Below are 20,333 nucleotides of genomic sequence, written 5' to 3' on the forward strand. Positions count from 1 at the left end.
AGGGAAGCAGAGGCAGAATTACCGCGGGGGAGCCGGAGAGGGACTGAACAGGGGCCATGGTGTTGGTGATCGCAGGGTAGCACTGGTCTGGTGCCGTTCCCATCCCACCTACTCAAGACAGCAGCCGCAGAGCCCGCGTGTTTCAGCTCTGGTGCATAACCGAGCAAGATCTGTCACTGTTTTTTTGTCTGTCACAGCCTAGAGAATTAAAATTTCATAATCCAAGCGCCTCGTTTCTGAAAGCGGTTCAGAGGGGACACAGCGACACGGACAGCCCTCCGCAGAGCACCCACAGGACTGTCACACAGCCTCTGCACCCGTGGAAAAGCACCAGCTTCTAGTGTTTTATCGTTAACATTAAAAAAAAATGAATTAAAATTCAGCAAACAGGAGACAAAGAGGGCCTTGAACACAGTATGGGCCACAGACCACACAAATCCTTTGCGCACCAAGGCAAGATCGGTGTTAGGAGGAGCCCAAGGCCTGCAGCCACAACCCACAGGGAGGCACAATCCTGCTCTGAGCACCGCAGCGGGTCGGGGAGCACAGCCGCAGGCTCGCTGGCATGCCAGGAGATGCCCTTCCAAGAGATGCCGAGTGCCCTCGTGCCCTGCCCCGGGCAGGGAGCCCTGTTACACCAAGGTACGGACGGCGACAGCTTGCACTGCTTGGAAAGAACAACTGATTGGTGTGCAAGGACTTTAATGCTGGGTTTTCACTGTTTTGTGAAGAGCAGGAAGAAGGGAGCACCACGAGACGCGCTACGGCTTTGAGTGTCAGTGCCAGGAAGGTCTGGAAAGCAGCGAGCGGTCACCTCTGGGGTGAAGCTCTTACAGACACCCACAAAACCTGTGAAGTGCTCCAGGTCTCTTCCAGGAAACCACCCCGAGGGCTGCGTGCCATCAGGGGGGCAATGCCTTAGCCTCACGCATAGCTGCCTCCACGCCTGGACACGGTGAGTGTGCAGAGAAACCAGTGCTGGGGAGCTGCTGCCTTCTCTGCTTTAAATAAGACGTTGTGCATCAGCCAACTTCAATCCTCTGACAACACTCAGAGCGCTGAGTAGCACGCTCAAGTAGCACGCTTGTAAGTAACTACTTACAAGCAGCTCGTCTCGGAGCGGTCCCCGGGTCTCGGGCTGTCTGCAGCACCAGAAATCTGCTGGTGCCTCGCGTCTGCTAAAATATCACGCAGCCAAAAATAAGTGGCACTTTGAACTTGTTTTCAGCTCGGCTAAGTTGTGGACTACCTTGATGCAAACCAGAGCAATTACTCACGATGGCACCGCACGCTGGAAGCCTTGGCTGGGCGCGATGGGCATCCTCAGCACTACAGGCTGATCCCTCGCCGCAGCACAAGGCATGAGGCCAGGAAAAACAAGGCCAGGAAATACCACTGGGCACGTACTGGGGCCAGCTGCATCTTTCCCGGACCCACAACACCCACAGGCAGCTCAGGAGCCTTCTCCCTGTTTCCACCAGCCCCTTTTTGTGGCTCCCAAATGGAAAGCTGGGCTCTCTGAAACGACCTCCCAGGAGCAGCATGTGCTGCCTGCGGATGTGGCTGCTGACAGGAGGCTCTCTGTAACGCTGCCTTCACACGCCGTATGGCCCAGCAGCTCCTGGTGAGCAGCACGCCTCTCTGCGTGCACATCTGTCTGTGCAGGGCTGGGTAACCAGCAGCACAGAACTACACACTCTGCACCACGACGCGGCACGGCGCAGCTGTCCCCGTGCCACCGGGGCTCTCCGGGATCCAGAAGTCCAGCTCTGCAGGTGCTCAGCTCTCAAACCCACGTAGGAGAAGAAACCAGCTAAAACTGGAGAGTGTACATGGCTTCGGAGCATGCCTAGAGCAGCTCTGCCCTGAGCTGCAGGGAGTTCAGAGGGGTACGTGAGCACCACGCGTCCTGGGGGGACGTGTGAGCAGTGCTGCAAGAAGCATTTGCTGCATGAGTAATGCTCACCGAAATCACTGCTTCGTCTGCTGAAAATCCCTCTGGGACAATCAATCCATCAAAGGGAGATTTCCAAATGAATCGCGAGATGAAGAGCACGGAATAGCCAGCTCGTACAGCGCAGCTCACGATAGCATTGTGCTGGAAACCGGGTCACAGCACGGGCTGCGTGGTGCAACACACATCCCACCCAACTTCTCCTACGTGCATTGATACAAAGAAGTTCAGCCAGTAAACTTCAAGCAAATAGAAACAGATTTGTAGTTGACGCTCTGGCCAACAGTCTCAGCTTCAAACATCTACAGATTTCACAACTTCCACTTGTACCCTACGTTCCTGCTAGGCAGCACGGAGCGTGCGACGATGTGCAGTAAGAAAATAGCAAAAACAACTCCTTGCCTAATTACATCGAGGTAAAAGTTACATGGACTGATGTATTACCAACACAATTCACTGCAGTCTCAACTGATGAGCTTCTTGTCTTGAAGACACTGAAATGAGATGAATTCCTAGAGCTATGGCACCTCTAGATTTGGGAACCTTTTGGAGAAACGCTGACCCGATCTGGCACCTCTCCGAGCGGCTGTGCCTTCTTCCAGCGTGCTCTCCGGCACCGAGCTGCACTGATTAACGGCTCTCCTATCATTAAGCTGTTAATTGGGGAAAAAGATCTGTTCAAGTACCCAACGCAAACACAAGAAATGCTTCAATGCAAGTACCCACAGCAACCAGAGAAGCTTGCAGCTTGCTGAAAAAGAGTGTAAAACTCAGATTCTTTTTTACGTATGAAGCTGCATAATAAAACAAAGAGGACTGAGCTCCTTACCCCTAATGTAGTTGGCAAAACTTTTCTTCTTCCTGCTAAGGTTGAGCTTGGTTTCTGCCCTCAGGGAGGCCTTTCCACCCTCCTCGGGGCGTGTTAGGGTGGCTGCAGGCCGTGCTGCCCAGCTCCCGCAGGAGGATGCGCAGCTACTGCCTCCGGGGTGACTGCAGTGACTGAATTATGTGGAATTGCTATTTCTGACCCACCTGCACATCAGTTAGATTTACAGATCTGGAAAATCCAAACTGAAACAACGAAGTAATGATCACAGAAATACTCAATTGCTCCTGCCCTTCCCTCCTTTGCATAAAGCAAGGCTGAAATATTAACAAGAAGCCACCATTTTAACAGAAAATTATTTTAATCCAAAGTTTATCACCAGCTTTATATCCCAAACGACTTCTCTCAGGTCCTTGTGTTTTTACTTAAAGTGCATTTCAGTCCAAAAAAAGGGTCTTTGTGCGCCAGTAACCAAGCAACAGCCAGATGACATTACTCAGCCCCGTGCGAAGTTTTGGGAGGAGGATATAATCATCAGGTAGACTCACCCGTGAGCCCCACGAAACAGATTTAAAACGACCTTCCCTTTCTGTTCCTCCTCCGGGGAAATAATGAGTGCTCACGCCCACCAGCCCCCACACACCCACTCCCAGTTAGAGAGGAGCTGAATGAAACCTCTGAGCAACCCGAAGAGCTCACGTACGAGGCACGCTTCCAGCTCACACCCCTACCTTGCTACGATTTCCTCGTCACCGGTATATTTATCTCAGCTTCGACACCATTTTGAGAATTTTTGGAGCTAATTACATTTGAGTTCCATAAAGAAAGGCTCAGAAAAAAAAGGGAGGGTGAAAAACCTGACCATAAACCTGGCCATAAGCGTCTCCCCAGGCTCCCATGGCTAACAGACCCAGCCCTGGCAGCATCAACCTTTGGGCACTTTTCCCAAAATCGCTGTGCTGACAGGCAGGTTACAGGATCGATGTGCACAGTGGCAGTGACCTACCTGCCTGCTGGAAGGAGAAAGGGAAAAAGCATTCCCTGAAGCTGTCAGGAGAGGAAAGGGCGCTGGATTGGAAGGCAGAAGGTAAAAGCTGCTGGGGCAGCCAGGGATAGCTGCATCTCAGTCCCGGTCGTGCAAAGGTGATGGGACCAAAAAAGTTGAGGAGGGCTAAGCAGAAAAATCAGATCAGAAGTGATGCAGGTCCTAACGTTCTCGCCAAATCTGCCCTTTGACTTGTGGAGCAGCTTGGCTGGAGGCAGCTGGAGAGAGCCCTCCTCTGTGGCTAGTGCCACGGCTCGTTGTAGGGCCGGGGCTCACCCCCAGCTGCATTCAGCCCCCAGTAGGGGAAGGTCCAGGAGCCCCGCAGCCATTCTCACCTTCCCTCAGAGTGGAGACTTGCGTGAAATCCTCTCCTGTGGGAGCTTTTGCAAGTCATGCCTCATCCAAGCCGTGCCCTGGGCCAGCAAACCTCACCCGGCTGGTGAGCGCTCAGGGCTCGGTGCAGGCACTTCTGCTGTCTGCTCACATTTTAGAGCCGTGGTTTTTTTCCTAAAGAACCCAAAACAAAAGCTTTCCTGTTCAGCCACTTATTTGCCTAAAGCACGTAAATCAGAAGCTTGAAGACATCTGCATTTCTTTCACATTTCTCTCATTACCTCCAGTCAAACCATCTGCAAAAGCTTAATCAACTTTCGCGCACCACAAAGAGGCTCCATCCGTAATCAAAGCGTTGGGAGCGATGGATGATGGCTCCTATAAATATTTCTAGCTCTCCAAAAGTAACTTTTGTTCCTATTTCCATCTGTTAGCACAATTAGCAGATGTGCTGGTGCTCATTTGCACATGCTGCTTAATGCGCTTTACGCTCAGTGGGAAAAGGCTTCGAGGCTGTAACACGGGCAGCATAAAACGGTGGGGAAATCCAAGAAAAAAACACAGTGCAGATCTCTAAATGAGTGAATGCTGCAGAAAAACAAAATGTTTGTCCTACCGCGGCTGCTGCAATTCCAAGGAGAACAACAAATACCAAGCAGGGTGGTCGGCTGTGCAAAGTAAGCAAAGGATTTGCTGCAATAAATATGGGGATAAGTAAATGTAATGACTCACGGGGTGAGATTCACACCAAGAGATGCTTTTGGGCTGGGGAGGTAGTGTTGTTCTCATTAGGGCAGCTCAGCTGTAATCAAAGAGCAATAAAAGCCCAACAAGATGAATTAAAGATGTGTTTTTTTTGGGAGGGAATCTCAGATGTTGAGCCCTCTGAGGGCTAAATTCTTTTCTGACCTGTAAAGCCTGGAAAGCAAAGGCTCTAAGACCAAGTTCATCTCCTGTGAAGCCTGTCCTGCTGCTTAACAACTTCCCACCCCTAAACGTGATGTCCCCAGCAAGCTCTGCCTGCTGGAGTCCTGTAGTGTGCCACCAACACCACAACCACGAGCACGCCTCGGAGCCAGCTCTGATTTCCCCCTCCCTACCTCCAAATCCCTGCGAGTCTCCAGCTAAGGCAGAAGTGTTTGCCGTAAGCCTGCGCTACCTTAGCAAATATTTGTGAGAAAGCCTTGATGCAACACGAGCTGAATCAGTTACAAGTGCTTTGGGATTCATTACAAATAGAGGGGAAAAGAGTTGGCCTCCACATAAGATTACAGGTTTGTCTGGCCAAAGGTGAGCGCATACTTCAAATCCTCGGCTACGCTTGCGGGTGCATTTAATTAGAGCAATCCTTCAACGTCTCACAACCTCTTAGAAAACACTGGGAAAGAGATACTCGCCTCAGCATCCAGGAATAAATGCGAGCTTCTTATTTTACTTGAAGGAGGGTAAAAAAACCCTCGCGCTTTTGTCACGTCACAGCTTTGTACTGTTCGAAACAAGCAGCGCTGTTGCTGGAGAAAACGTTCAGGGCCAGCTACTTCCTATTAGCATGAGAGATTTCAGGATGTCAAGGGCTGGCGCAGGGCTATCAATTTGAACGAGGGAACGAGGTTAAGTGGAAAACCTTATAGCAGACAACGGACAAAGCCAGATCCCAGGCCAAGAGAAGCTGAACCACGAGTACACAAAGCAGCACAGCAGGAGCACGCTAAGCTAAGCAACGCCTTGGCGCAAATATTCGGCAATGCCAACAGCTTAAAAAACGAGGGCCTGATAATGCCAGCTTGAAGCAAACATAGTAAGAGCTACAAAATCCTCAGTCTGGATATGCACTGAGCAGCCTTGCTGCTGCCTGCCCCTCCTTGAGCTGATTGCAGCGATTGAGCTGTTGACAAAGTCCAGCACTGAAGAAGCTGAAGATAAAAACATACCGATCTGCATCCTAAATTCTTGGACCCCAGTGAACACACAAATCAAAAGGCTGAGGAGTTCCTGGAGGCACGGATCTATTTTGGTAGCTCTTCCCGAGTCTCTCTGGAAGAGCAGTGGATGTCGGAGGATGGAGGTGGCTGTCCTAGCTCAAATCGGCTGCGTGTTTGTGCTACGAGGGCTGGCACTGAGAACAAAGGTTTAGCACTCCGTACGAGTGTAACTTGAACACACAGACCAGCAGTTTCAGGCTCCCTGAATGCCAAGCAAAGCAATTAGCCAAATGTTTAAGCCCGATGTATGGGTACTACAAACACTGGCCCAACCAAATGAGCTCCCAGGTAAAATAAACAGGCACCACGAAGCCCCAAGCTGCTCAAGAAGAGACAAAAGTAGTGAAAAGGTCGAGTTACAGCCTACTGATGTCCTCAAGCATTTCATTTCCAAGATTAATTGGATCATCCTGCAGCAGGAACTGTCTGGAGAGCTGTCCTGGCATACCTCAACAGGAGAAGAAACATCGGGAAACCACACGAAGACCAAGGGGTTCCTGAAATGTTGTAGCGATCAATCACCATGTCTGGCAAAACATTTCTTATCCTATTAAGCTTCATTACGAGTATCTCATTGTTCTTACTGTTCCTGTGGGTCTACAGAAGCACTCCTACCACCTCCAGCTCTTCTCTTCCATAGCCTCGTGTCCCACAGCAAGCTCCTGGGCACTTTCTTTTTCCACTGTAATTTCTTGCTGAGAAACAAGCGCGACATCAGACTCAGCTACAATACGATGTGCAATTTTACAGTGAAGAATTAATAACGCCAGATGAAGTCATTCCAAAGCACTGACCTCTTTAAGCAGTCTGCATAGCACGCGTCTCTCTATTGTTGGTGCAACTGTCAATTACAGAACGTGAGCTGTGCAAAAATCCCCCAAAAAAACAATGAGCACTGCAGTAAGTATGGCTAAACACAGGAAAAAAGCAAAAAGCAAGCAAAAATACGCAGAGCCTGTAATCAGGATGAGGTAATGGGGCTCCCCTCGGTGTTGAATAGCTTGTGGGTAGTTCTCCCGCCCAGAATAAAGCCTCATTTAGTCGGTGTGCAAGAGTCAATTTGCAGCCCACACGCTTTTACCCACACAGCTACAGAATACCTAGCAAAACTGAGAACGGGCTTTAAAACACACATTCAGCAAGCAAAGATAGCCTGCAGATCTGTAGGCAGTCAGGTTTCGCTATCATTACTTCTCTCCTCCCCCCAGCACAATACAGCCTCCTTGATATTCCCCTCCTCTCTCCAGCTCCTTCATCCTCCTGGATGCGGGTGGGAGAGGGGTGAGGCTGTGCTCCGAGCTCCGTGTGCTCTCAGGCTTTGCTGGTGGCTCCCTCCCAGAGCATCCTCTCTTTATTCCTGCTGCCGATTTTCATGGAGGTTATGGGAACTGGATTTAGGGATGCTGCTATCTCTATAGGGTGATGGAGCACAGGAGCAGGCTGCAGCCTCCACCGGAGATGCCCGACACCCACAGGACGCCGTCCTGGGCAGCCTCCTGCAGCTGATTCCACCACGAGCTCAGGGGCTGGACTGGATGGATCTGCAGAGGTCCCCGCCACCCTCAGCAGCGCTGGGATCCTGTGAGATGCCTTCTGAAAACGCCTCGAGGATGATGTGCTGGACACGTCGTCGCTGCAGAACAACCAGCCCTCCCAGCATGATTCAGAATCAGTTTATTCGGTTACGCCGGGCATAAATAAGCAAGAAAGAACAAATCTGTACTTATGTCAAGGCCTCCAACTTCAAGTCCAATTAAAAACACGAGCTCTTCATGTAACCTGCCAGCTGCCTAGCAAAATTTTCCAGCGTCTCCTCACTCATTTTAATCAGTAATCCATCATTTGATATTTCTTCAAATTATTTTGCTGCTGTTGCAGGAATATGAGACTGGCGGTCTCCAAAACAATATCCAGGTTTTATCGGAGAAACCAAGGGAGAGAAAAGAGAAATCCTTCAAAAGCAACAGCAGCACCGGGGCTGGCATGTATACCCAGACTGGAGTGAGGCTCCAAACAAAGGAAATTCTGTTAAAAGTCTAATTTTTAGTTTGAGGAATGATGCAGGAAGTGTCAGGCTTGTCAACTCAATAAATCCTTCACTCTCAGCTGCAGAGAAATGCTTTGTTCTACACCTAATTGCCATTATCTCGTATTCCAATGTGCTCCAGCCCAGATTGTTTAGCACACGGCTGAATTCCCCTCCTACCCCTACCCAGCTGTAGTTTTACAGTCTGGGAAGCTTGAATCAAACAATGAAACCTGAAGTGCCGTGCAATTCTGCATCTCTCCCCACGTAAAATAACTCACATTAATCACCCTGAATTGATTGCCACTGACTTTAACCACACTAGAGAGAGAAAATTCCCTTGAAGCCAAGGAATTACAGCCAGGACTGCCTCTTACACCAGCTAGAGAGACGTGAGAGTTACTTAAGAGTTACTTACTGTTAGGGACTCGGTCTTAAGACCAATTTCCTTGCCAAACATTCTCTGTTTACCACAACAAGCACTAGATTGTGGGGGTGATGTTGCTAAGATGTTGGAGAGTAAAGCATTACGACAAGAGCCTTGGCTGTGCCTGCAGTCAGTGCAGCACTGGGCTGATTTAAGACACAGTCTGAGAGCCAGACAAGGGGATTATTTTGTCGAAAGATTAAAAAAAGGAGAAAGTCAAACTTAGTTTATAAAACAGGCTGCTTCTCCCCTTTTCCTTTTATCTTTTTTGTATAACACGAACCTTTGGCACCCACACGGAAGATGAGCAGCACGTCAGAGAAAAGCAGTCTGTGCTCCTTCAGCCCTGAACTTGTCAGAGCAGAGACAAAGCGGGCTGAAAAGGTTGCCTGTGGAGGAACATTACAGCAAGACTGAGACACATTCAAGTCAAAATTAAGGAAAGGACAAGAAAGAGAATGCAAGTTAAATGCCAGGGCATTAATTCAGGATTAAGATGGTCCAAATGAATGCCTAGCCATTAACTGCCTTGTTGTCTCCACAGGGTGAATCATTTCCCTCTCTGCACTGTGTTCCCTCCTGCAAAGCAGCAAAAATGCAACGTGCTCTCCACCAGCGTGCTTCGTTTCCACTGATTTAATGTCCTTAATAAGAGCTGGGAATTAGATCTCGAGTTTAACTGTGACTTAGACTGCCCGAGCCCTTGTCACCTCTGCCGCGCTGGTAGCTGTGTCCTCTTACCATGATAACGAGTCCTCAGCTGCTTCAGGGCTCTGCCAATTTGTACAGCTCCGAGTCCTGTCTCCCAGGAACTGCTCAAAATTGCATGCTGGATGCAAAAACTAAAAATACAGACATCAGATCCTGTGCTCCTCGCACAAAAGCAAGCGTCAAACACATGTACGAATTTTGCTGCAAACCAACATGCACTAAATCTGTAATATTTTTCTTTAAAAACGTTTCTTCAGGTTATTATTAAAAGGCACCAAAACTGAAATCACTTACAATTACCACTAATTATTCTAACAAAAATGAACTCGAAGCGAAAAGCTTCGCCTGACTGCAGCCAGTGGAAAAACAAACCCAAAAACCAAAACTGCAAGCAGTGAAAAGTTAAATTTAATTCCCAAAGAAGCAAAAGTCTTAAACCAAAGGATCATCCTTGTTGCTGTCTGCTAAGTCTTTCAGGACTATCTAATTATTTAAGCATTGCAGCACAGCAGACAGACATCTGTGGGTTTTCAGACAATGTGAAATAACCAGAATATTCAGAATACGTCCAAGCCTAGTTTACTGACTCTTCCTCTTATTAAATGTAATTCCCATTTATTTTTCAAGAGGGATTTCAGCTCCTGGGTTCATACGCTCAATGATATTAAAGAATCAGAAGCAGCTGTTGTTTTCTCCAACAAGCAGGGCACGCACTCTGGAAGCTGCACAGGGCTTGTTTTGAGCTGAGCGATAGGCGAATACCCCAGCAGCGTTCGATCAGAGCAGAGGTATGAGGATGGAGGCTCTGGCCCATTCGTGCAGGTCCTGCTGAATAATCACATAAATTATAGAGAAAGCAATTTGCAGGTTACCTGGTGAATGCCTTCACTAGTGAAACACAGCTTTCTAGGCACCAGAAGAATCCAATATCCTGGCTCTACACATTTTGTTACCAAGTATTTACGCTGCTGACAAGGTAGTCGGCACACCACGACAAGCTGAAGTTTGCAGACACTTTCTGCACAAGTCTACAATCCACAGAAAAGCCCCACTCCCTGACAACACTTCACTTGGCAGCTGTAACCCATCCGTTTCCTCTGCTGACACCAACGCGAGGCTAAACAAGGCGGTGTCTGAAGTCAGCAGCAGCATGGTGCTGACAGGAGACTTCAGGAGAACGCGTTTGTTGCTCATCTGCCACTTACGCCACGTTCTGCAGGTCAGGAAATGAGATTTCAGATTATTTTGACAAATACTCGGGGTGTTTGTCTGAACCACATGCAGGCTGGGTTTTGTAGCTAAGAAGGCAGCAAGCGAGCTGCTGTCAGGCAGCATCCCTTCGTGCTGTGCCCAAGCGAGCCATCAGCCTCCACATCCACAGGAGCTGGCGGAGGCTCACGCTCTGGATGTGCCAAAGGGCGAGTGAGGAATCGCAGCCTGAAGTCAAGGCGCATCCAGCACCACTAGGTGCTCTCAGCACAGTGCTTGACTCAAGGATGCTGCTTGACTCCGTTTGTTGCTGTGTGCCTACCAAAATGCTCCTGCGCTGCTTCTGCGAGACAGCTGCGCCTGCATCTGCGGCTCCTCTGGTCGTTTTGGAAGGGGAGGCTGCTCTGCCTCACTGAATTACAAATGAAACGGGACGAAGGCAGATACTTGAGCAAGCAGCGCAGAGCTGTCAGTCATGAGCCTGAGGTTCCTGACAAGCAGGCAGCAGGAAGCAGGCTGGTAACGTGACGAGCCAGATCTCCTAACTCGCGCACAATTAGCAAAATATCAGGCTGTTTCCATCACCCTGGAGCTAAGATACCAGATCGCCTTCTTCCAGTAACAACAAAGTTTCGTTTTGTTTTTTATCTCCATTCATTTATGCAAGATTACACCGGGGTACGCTGACCCAAGACGTCACTAACAGCTTGCTATTCCCCTCCACGCTGCCGTCAGCCTTTGTTCTTGCACGCAGCAGACGGGGCTGAGTGGCAGGCAGTCTGCATCCTGACTTCATTACACCTCTGGGCCTTGCAGGAATCGCTGGTGCTTTTTCATGTGTCATGCTGAAACGGAGGAAGGCCAGTCAGCTCACGGTGCTTTGTGGAAGAGCTGCTACGTGATCGAGGCAAAATTAAAAGGCTCATCCTGCAGAATTCGGAGTGCTCTCGGTTCTGTTTTAATTGAAAGGGAAAATGATGGCATCCAGCACTTGCCACAGTGAGATGCATGGTGTAACTGGAGTTTTGCAAGCTAGCAGTAACGTCAAACACCAACCTGATCCTTCTGCACTGCTAACAAACTGGTAATGATGCTGTCCCGATACTCGGAAGGTGTGAAATCACACTTTGATCCTCTACATTCTGCATTCAGTTGGCTTGACAGATGAAAGTAGGGGCTTATTATTAAAACTTTTCGGCTTAGTGTTTCTGTTTTCTTTGCGTTTCAGCTTTGTGGTCATAATGTTATTGGCCAGCAATTACAAAAAAAAAAAAAAAGCTTTACAAATGATACAAGAACATGCCTACATTTTAGCCTCCTAAAAAGAATTTACCTAGAACTTCAAAGCATCCAACAGCTGGGTATTTATACTGTGGGACTGCAGAATGGAGCCTGGCATTTGACTATCTGGAAAGAAGGACTCCTACATGTTCTGACCCCGTAGAGGTAACCCTGTAAAGCCAACCTCTCGAATCTCCACTTTGGTCCCACCAGCAGGAAAAAGCCTGCTAGGAAGAAACACAAGCACCTCATTAGCAGCGGCCAAGCCACAAACTAAACCATTTCTGCCCCAAACAAAAGCATTGCCACCCAACGGGGCTGTCAAGCTTATCCCAAAGACGTGTAAAACAATAATTTAGCGAGAAGGCTCTTCCACAAAGCATGGCAGCAAGGACTGAAAAGCCTCCAGCATGCCTTCGGAAATGGCCAAAGCACAGGTTTTCCCTCTAGACCATTGACAGCCCAAGTCACTTTTGCACGCTCCATGCCACCTCCCCACCTCTTCCACCTGCAGTGAGTCGGGCACGGTGCAGTTTGGGGACTCCTCACCTCGTACAAGCACCCAGCACAACGCCCCCCTGCCTGCTTGCTCCTGCAGCCCCAGCTCAAACACCTTCCCAACACAAAAATGCAGTCAAAAGACAACCCGAAATGAACTTCAAGTAAATGTTTTCAAATAATTCCTCTGTTCTAAGACTTATTTTCCAGCTGTCTTGAGCCATCACTAAGCTTCGAGCATCTGAGCTTGGAAATGAAAATAGTAATTAAAATTTGACTGCTATTAAGTGGAAAATTAAGATTCACGATCAGAGTTCTTCAAATATTAGCGGCACTTTCTGCATACAAAATGTTACAGGGATACGGTTGAGACACTGGAGAAGCTTAACCACGTGTATGGCTGTGATGGGAAACTGCTGGCAACAGGGCTGCACGTTTGGCACAGGGAATTGGACACAGATATCCCTTATTTAATTCACCAGTGCATTACTTTTTAAATACACAATGGGAGAAGGTATTAGAAAAAAAAACTTCTAGTAAAAACCTTTTGGAGTGCATTGCTCAGACCCAAATGAATGTAGAAACAAATGCTCAGATACAAGCAGGATATAACCTCGGGTAACACATCACTTGTATTTGACTTCTGGCATACCCATAAGCTCTTGACTACTTTGCAAAATAAAAACGTTTCAACTGCTTTCAATTTCTTCAAGGAACAGCAGCCATCAAAGGAACGCAGCTATTTCACATAATTCATCACAATCTGGAAAATAAAATGCTTGTTTAGAGCTATTTCTAACGCTTTCCACCATGTATTTATGAATAGCTGTCTTTTTCTGAGACGCACAGCAAGATGCAGCACCCACGGACCATGAAATTTTATGTGGAGTATTTTATGTCATATAAATGTTTCATATTGAAATGTCTTCTATAAAACCTTGGTCAATCCTGGTGAGTGCTATCCAAGCAAACTGCTTTGCACTCAGATTTGCCAACAGTCACTGTAGGTGGATGTTATTTCTAATTCTCAGATAGACTGATTTCGAGAGACTTACGCTGCTAACTGGTAAATCTAGAGTAGAAAACCCAGCGAGGAACACCCCCAGGAAGGTTTTTGCTGCCAGCGAGAAACCCAATTAACTCAGAGGTGGAAGAGATGTCCCTCTGGGTCACTCAGTCTGTGCTCACGAAGAGGTGAGCTGACCAAGATGCCTTGAGCTAACGCAGCATCATACGTGTTCCCTAAAGCCAAATTTAAAATCATCAACAAGATGAAGAAGAAAAAAGAAAGCAAGCCCCAAACTTCTCGGCTGTGGGTGGGGTGCTGAAAGATTTCTTTCAACACAGAAACCTCTCGTCTCTGAAAAAAAACAACAGCCCACCATTATCCCAACAAGGAAAACTGAGCACAAAGAGCACGTAAAGACAGATGCCTTGCTCACAAAATGCCTCTGACATAAAAATATTAACCAAAAAAAGAACTACTATGACAGAGAAGCTAAATGAATGAGTTAAATGAATTAACTTGGACCAGAAGATCTGAAGAAATACAATCTTTTTTTTTTTTTTTTTAAACCAAGCTTTAATTCCAGTTTGTGTTGCCCTTTGTCTGCTTAGAGGCTCCAAAACACCTACCGCAAGTCAGCATCATGCTTTTCATTCAGATGCATCAAATAACGTTTTAAATGGGCTAATCTGCTGCTATATGAAATTACATTACTAGAAGGAAACTTGGAAGTGATCGCAAGAGATCAAGGACAATGCAAATTTGAAAACTCCATTTCTTTTCCCGTGCAGTTCTCCAGCTGCACAGAAAAATGGATTTTCAAGGTAGACTTAAATCCAAATGTAATTTCGCCCGTATTACATATAGGCACAGAAATAAAAAGCCGAGGGGATAAGGGTACAGCCAGCCATGCCATTATTTTGGAAGAGTCTTTAGCAGGATCGAATTGGAAATGATGCACAGGCTGCAAGCTCTGGGACTTTTTAGCTCTCTGAAGGCATTAGCAGTCTGAGGACAAAATCACTCGAAACTCCACCGTGATTTACAGGCAGACCACTTGCTGACAACTCTCTCTTTCGAGGACCTACCTGGTTTCGGAAGATACACTCATGTCCTCTCCAGAACATGGCCCAGGTTCTGGCGCTTTGTCCTGGTTCCTGCCCAGTAGCCGGGGGAAGGCTTTGAGAAATTAAGATTGTTCTATAAAAATATTGAACTGTTTGCTATTGAAGGACTAAAAAAACCTGCACAAAATTATCAATAGTTAAAAGGTCTTCAGCAAAATGTGTAACCTACAACTGTCCCTAATTATCAATGAAATTTGTAATGGAATTACGTTGGAGTGCTCAGTTGTGTGGACGAGATGCCATTCCTCAAGTAATTCAAGGAAAACCTTCATCCCCAAAGACTCACTAGAACAACCTCCAAAGGCTGCAAGCAACTCAGAGACTTTTTCCAGCCTAGTTTCCTAAAGAACCGAGGCTATGAAGGGCCATTAAAATCCCAAGAGGAAACTTAAGAGGCAGCTTCGGGCTCCATACCAGCACCACCGTTACAAACCCATCTCCACAGAAACAGTCCTGAAATAAAACTTACTCATTTTATCACTGAGAAGACTGAAACGACAACAACAAAAATAATTGCAAATGCAAAGCAGTAATGGACTTTCTTCTGTAAAAAATGTGATAGCTGTCAGCACAGCAAGCAACAGGAGGGAAAGGCTGCCCTGACACTCCTCAGCCCCAACAGCTTCTGGCCTCACATACCCCTGCAGCAAGCACTGACCGTGTTTTATTTATCTGAGGGTACAGTTCATGAAAACAGGCCATTATCCAAGGTGAAAGGAGGCTGGCAACGCTGTCCCTGGTGTCTCACAGAGGATTTTTGGCACTACTGCAGTGAGGAACGAGAATAACATTAGGACAGGAGTACAAACTGCCACTGTAAGGATGATCTACTGGAGAATAAAGGCAGCCACAAAACATCAGGAATAGTCCAGAGTCACGTGTAGCTGCATCATGTCATGTACAAATCCCAGCTCCCCTGAATTTTTCCGTTAATATCCTTACAGATGTACAACCCCCTCCTGCTGTCCCTGAACAAACCCACCCCGGCACGGAAAGCTACCGAAACCCACATGGACCAGACACAGCCAGCGACAACCACAACTGCCAAAATCGTGCAGCTATAATGAAAAGCCACGATTTCTAAAACCTGGACTAGACCCAAATTCCTCCGCGCAAATCAATGCAAAATAATTCATCGTTAAAATGTCAACACAACAGCACTAGCTTCGCGATCTAGCCATGGGAAGGCAAGGGCACAATTAAAACTCCCTTCACTGACAGTAGCAGAAGGTAGCTAGGAAAAAAAAAAGGGCAAAAAGGCAAAACCAAGAGCAGTTTTACGCAGGGGTGTTGTGCTGCGTGTTCTTTACAACCTGGCAGGCAGCTGGTAAATCAAACAACGCAGGTAGGGATGAGGATGCTTGGCACCTGGAGTGCCTGCTGGAAGCAGCACGCTGACCTCCTCACATCCAGGAGGTTTGCAGCCAGGATTTTATCGAGTCTGACAGCAGCCTTCCTCCAGCAACAAGAGTCATCCCTCTGCCTGGGGCGAGCAAGGAGAGGGCCACGAAGGCGAAGCATTAATCATCTCCTCCTGCCGTGATGGCCAGCTCCCTGGAGGCAGCGAGCAGAGAGGTGGCACCCCCACCTGGCAGTGTCCTGTGATGAGGGGCACGCTGGCACTGCTTTCCAAGGAAGATTCGAATAAAATCATTTACATCAAATTAAAAAATATGTTTAAGACTGATCCTTGGCAAATGCGTGCTTCTTCTGGTTAGACTGCTCACCTTTGGCATGCCAGAACTGCTGGGAGAAGTTTTACGGAAGATGACGTGCAAGATTTTCACAAGGGGGAAAAAAAAACTCCCGGATTTTAAAAGGATTTTACCCTTTAACAATGACACAGCAGGAAACAGCTCCACGCACCAGATACTGGCAGGTGAATTCCACTGAGAAGATGGAAAGATCGCGCAGGAGAAGAGCAGGGTTGTAGTGTTACCCAGCTTCTCTTATTAAAGCTACTCAGACTGATGCACAGATAAACAAGTAAACGAGCGTTTGCTAATTTGCAAGGCTACAAAAATTGCTTTAGCCTTAGAAATGATACAGAATACAACAGGAAAATACAACTACAACAGGCCACGGCATTAGCATTCATGGTATGGAAGGCAGAGATGAGGAAGATAAGGAGTATCGGGAGAAATATTTTTACTTGAAGCCACGTGAACAGCGTAATGAATTTTCTTGTTGGGTAGCACATATGGCTTTGAAATGGCTTTGGCAAACGCAGACTGCTAGGAAATATAAGGGCAGTGGTAGATAGGAAGCCTTTAAGGAACCCAGAGAATTGCAGTGTCCTGAGATAGCATCTTCAAACAACCATGACAGATGAAGGTGTGGAAAGTATTTTCTAGATTGCAGCTAACAAATAGCAGGCGGCTCCCACAGCACCTCGGGCTAGGGAATACACAAGTCCTGATCCTGCTTTGCATCACCAAGGCACAGCCCTATTATTGCAGTGCTCAGCTTGTTTGCCACGGAGGGCAAATCAATAATGCTCTGTTCGTTCACTGCACAAACCAGCAGATCCTACGCTGAGTGCTCAGGAATCCCTGGAATCGATTTTAGCAACAGTCAATGGCTCTGGCATCCACCTAATGAGGGGCTGACTTCTCTTCTAGATACAAAGCCGCTAGTTAAGCAGCAAGTTGTTATTTTAACTAGTAAGTTCTTATTTAAAATCCACAAGAAAACTCAAAGCACTAAACTGATGAGATTTTATCAGCTTGAGAAGATTAAATCATGGTAAACACGCTGCTTAGCTTATGCAATGACACCAATCATCTTTTTATTCTGATTTATGGAGCCCTAAAACAAAAGAGGATGGCCGCTTACCTTCCAGCAATCGTGACTTAACTGCAGTGTCATGTGCCAACCACAGATGTTCCCAAAAGCAACACGACAGAAATGAACAACGCCAACTTTAACTGTTTCCAGAGTAGGCAGAGGGGAAAAAAAGAGCGAAGGGGAGCTACAAATTTTAAGGAATGCTTTACTAAAAGCTGAAAGCCACAGGCAGCAAGTTTGCAAAGAAGATCAGTCTTAAAAAAATGAGTATGGAAGTTGGCAGGAGGTCTACAGGATACTGGATAGGATGCAGTCAACGTGCTGGAGGGCAAATGCAGCCTCCAGAAGGAGGAAGGGCTGGCAGCACCCCACGAGGCTCAGCAAGGCCTTGGGATGCTCTCAGCAGGTAATCTGTGGATGCAGAGGTAGAGGGATGAATATCAAGGTGATCTCCGTGCAGCATTTAGGAAAATGGATGTTGACTGCTGAAGTTTGTTGTACGACCTCCCCAAAAGTTACTGAGATCTAGCAGAACATTTGGGGAAGAAATGTAGAATTATTAGAACTGTAGAAACAAAGAAGAATGCATTTAAAGGTGACTCGATGATCAGTGGCTGACAGAAGCTGCAGGGGCAGAAGCTCAGTAGCTGACAGCTCCTTCCTCGAGCTGAAAGAGCTCGAGGGTTAGGAGCTGAAGCTGCACTAACACAGCTGATCAAATGAGACTTTTTTTTTTTCTTACAGCAATTAATTGAACAACTTGAGCTCTGAATTTCGTATAATTTCCTGATATTACAAGAGCTATGGCTGTATGCTCTGGTAGGAGCCAGAGATCTAATGCAAAAATTAAGCAGTGCCTTAAGCAGGGAGAGAGGAGAACCATCCCTCACAGCCTGGTCTGTAACACAAATATTCACGGTACAACTGCTCTCCAAAAATCAACAGTAAGGGTTTGGTATCTCTGATGTGACTACAAACACGACTTCCCGTCAGTTTTGATGGCATAACAGCAGCCCAGGGAGCTGAACGAACTCCTGCTCCACACTGTAAATAACCAGAGGCAGGCTTCACGTTATCTGCTAACCTCTCAAGCAGCCACACTTAGCCTGAAGGTCTGTGAAAGGATCCCAGGATCTGCGATGTGAAATGACATCAGTGAAGCAGCCATCTCCTCCAGGAGACCCACAAAGACCACTCGATGGGCATCTCATTTGGCTTTTACAGTCCCACACTGTCAAATGGCCAAAGGGATTTTCTTACAAGATCTCCTCTGCACAGCCATCCATACGCAGAACTATTTGCACACAGATATACTTGCATACCTGTACACAGCCTATGAGCACATCTATGTTACATTTATACCAGCTGTATACTTGTATTACGCATGTAGGAGTGTCTCAGGGAAAATTCATTAAGGGAAAATTCATTACAATTCTCTCATGAATCACATTGTGCACTGCAAGTATGTTCTTGAGAGGGACAGAGCACAGCAGCTTCGCTTCCCAGTGCAGTGCTCAGACACTACGTGACATCTATGCCTCAGAGAGACAAAAACTAACTCAAGCTGCAATTATATCCTTTGAGGCTAATTGTAAAAGCTGCCATTTCTCCCCCTTGCATAAGTTATTCTCTCCAGATAAGCATTATTCGTTTCGTTTTGTGATGCTGTAGAGACATGCTTTGGGTAACCCAGAACAATACCTGTTAGAATATAAGCAGTGTGTGTCACCAAGTGCACTGAAGACGGAATTCTGCTAAGAACCAAAAAAAATAGCATGGTAGAACACAAATTTCACATATAACTAAATGCAATGAATCTCCATAGGAGTTTAATAAATAATAATAATAATAAAAAAACCTGCCCAGACACAGCCTGCTTCCCTCTGGCAGTTACAGGTGCCAGATTTGACACTCAGCAATAGGTGCGTAGCCTCACCATTCCCAAGGGGCATACACCCTGGCAAGATGTTGGAACAATTCGGTCTGGCACTGCAAAAACAGTGCTGCCACCTCCACCAGCCTGCTTTTCTTCCTTGAGCTCCATCCTGCCTGAGACTTCCATAGCTTTGCAGCTTGGAAGGCTCCCTGGCGCTCTGCACCAAGGTGGTATAACACAACTGTAGATAAAATTACTTCCAGAAGAGGTTTCTACCTACTTTTTCCCACCTTGGGCTAACAGTCTCACCCCAGCCCTGCAAACGCTGATGAATACCAGACTAGCTACATAGTCCAGTGAAATAAACAGACGGAAAGATGAACTTGTAATCCAAGTAAGATAAAGAAAGTGCACTGCCTCAATTTGCATTTTCAATGAACTCTTCACATGAATACCTACCTAGAAACTTTGCTCAGTCTTTAAGGTTAACTTTGCCAAAAGTATCTGAAGAGTTTAACTTAAATGAGTGATCCTGACCACGCCACGTGTAAATTTGATATGCTGAAGGTAAGCACCCATATAATGCACGGTGATACAATTTCAGGGATGCATGTAAAGGAACTTACCACTTTTGCTCATCTCTACCACCACACCATCTCAGCTGAGAGGTACGCATCCCCAACACTTCCAAATTTCTTATGGATCAATAGAAGCATGCAATGTTAAGGCTTGTGAAGGAAAAAGTAGCACTTTGGTAGAGAAAGAGAAGACTGAGATGTGCTTGCTGGCCTTTAAGTTAAAGGCTGCTCACGTAGCTGTGCCAAAACAACTCACTGTCGCTTGCTCCACAGAGCATATGCAGCTTGAGGGAAAATCTTAGAAACAAGAAGCAAAAGACCATCTATTTCGGGGATGTGATGCTCAAATTGTTGACCATAAGGTAATACAGACGACAATGTTGAGTTTACTTGCTCAGATAAAGCACATTTTTGTTTAAATATCTGCTCTCTGATACACTGAGTCACCCTACTGCCTGAAGTACCAGCTGAAATGCTATAAAAGGACTGACTGGGAATCACAGAGCACTGCGTGTGTAGTTGTTTAGGAACAAAATGCTTTAAATAAACCACTGACTCACCTTGTCACGCAAATGATGCTCTGCAGCCTCAATATTCAGGGGATCGTCAAAATTCAAAAGATCCTGGAAAAGAACCAGAGAACATTACAGGGTTTCCCCCCATACTC

At 46.8% G+C, this 20,333-nt stretch overlaps 1 protein-coding gene across 2 annotated transcripts in view; it reads right to left on the bottom strand.

The window, feature by feature from the left end:
• UBE2F (ubiquitin conjugating enzyme E2 F (putative)) overlaps positions 1 to 20,333 on the bottom strand; it is a 60,319-nt gene that overhangs the window by 298 nt on the left and 39,688 nt on the right. Inside the window, exons 9-10 of one of the 2 annotated variants that reach the window (XM_068686329.1) lie at positions 20,227 to 20,289; positions 3 to 4,960 (exon numbers count right to left, since the gene is read on the bottom strand). In XM_068686329.1, coding sequence (XP_068542430.1) covers positions 4,901 to 4,960; positions 20,227 to 20,289 — 123 coding nt within the window. In that variant the 3' untranslated portion in view covers positions 3 to 4,900. Of the gene's footprint in view, positions 1 to 2; positions 4,961 to 20,226; positions 20,290 to 20,333 lie in introns of those variants that run through there. The other variant, XM_068686328.1, reaches the window with a different exon arrangement.

This window comes from Anas acuta, chromosome 6 (assembly GCF_963932015.1).
Source record: "Anas acuta chromosome 6, bAnaAcu1.1, whole genome shotgun sequence".
NCBI classification, from domain to species: Eukaryota; Metazoa; Chordata; class Aves; order Anseriformes; family Anatidae; genus Anas; species Anas acuta.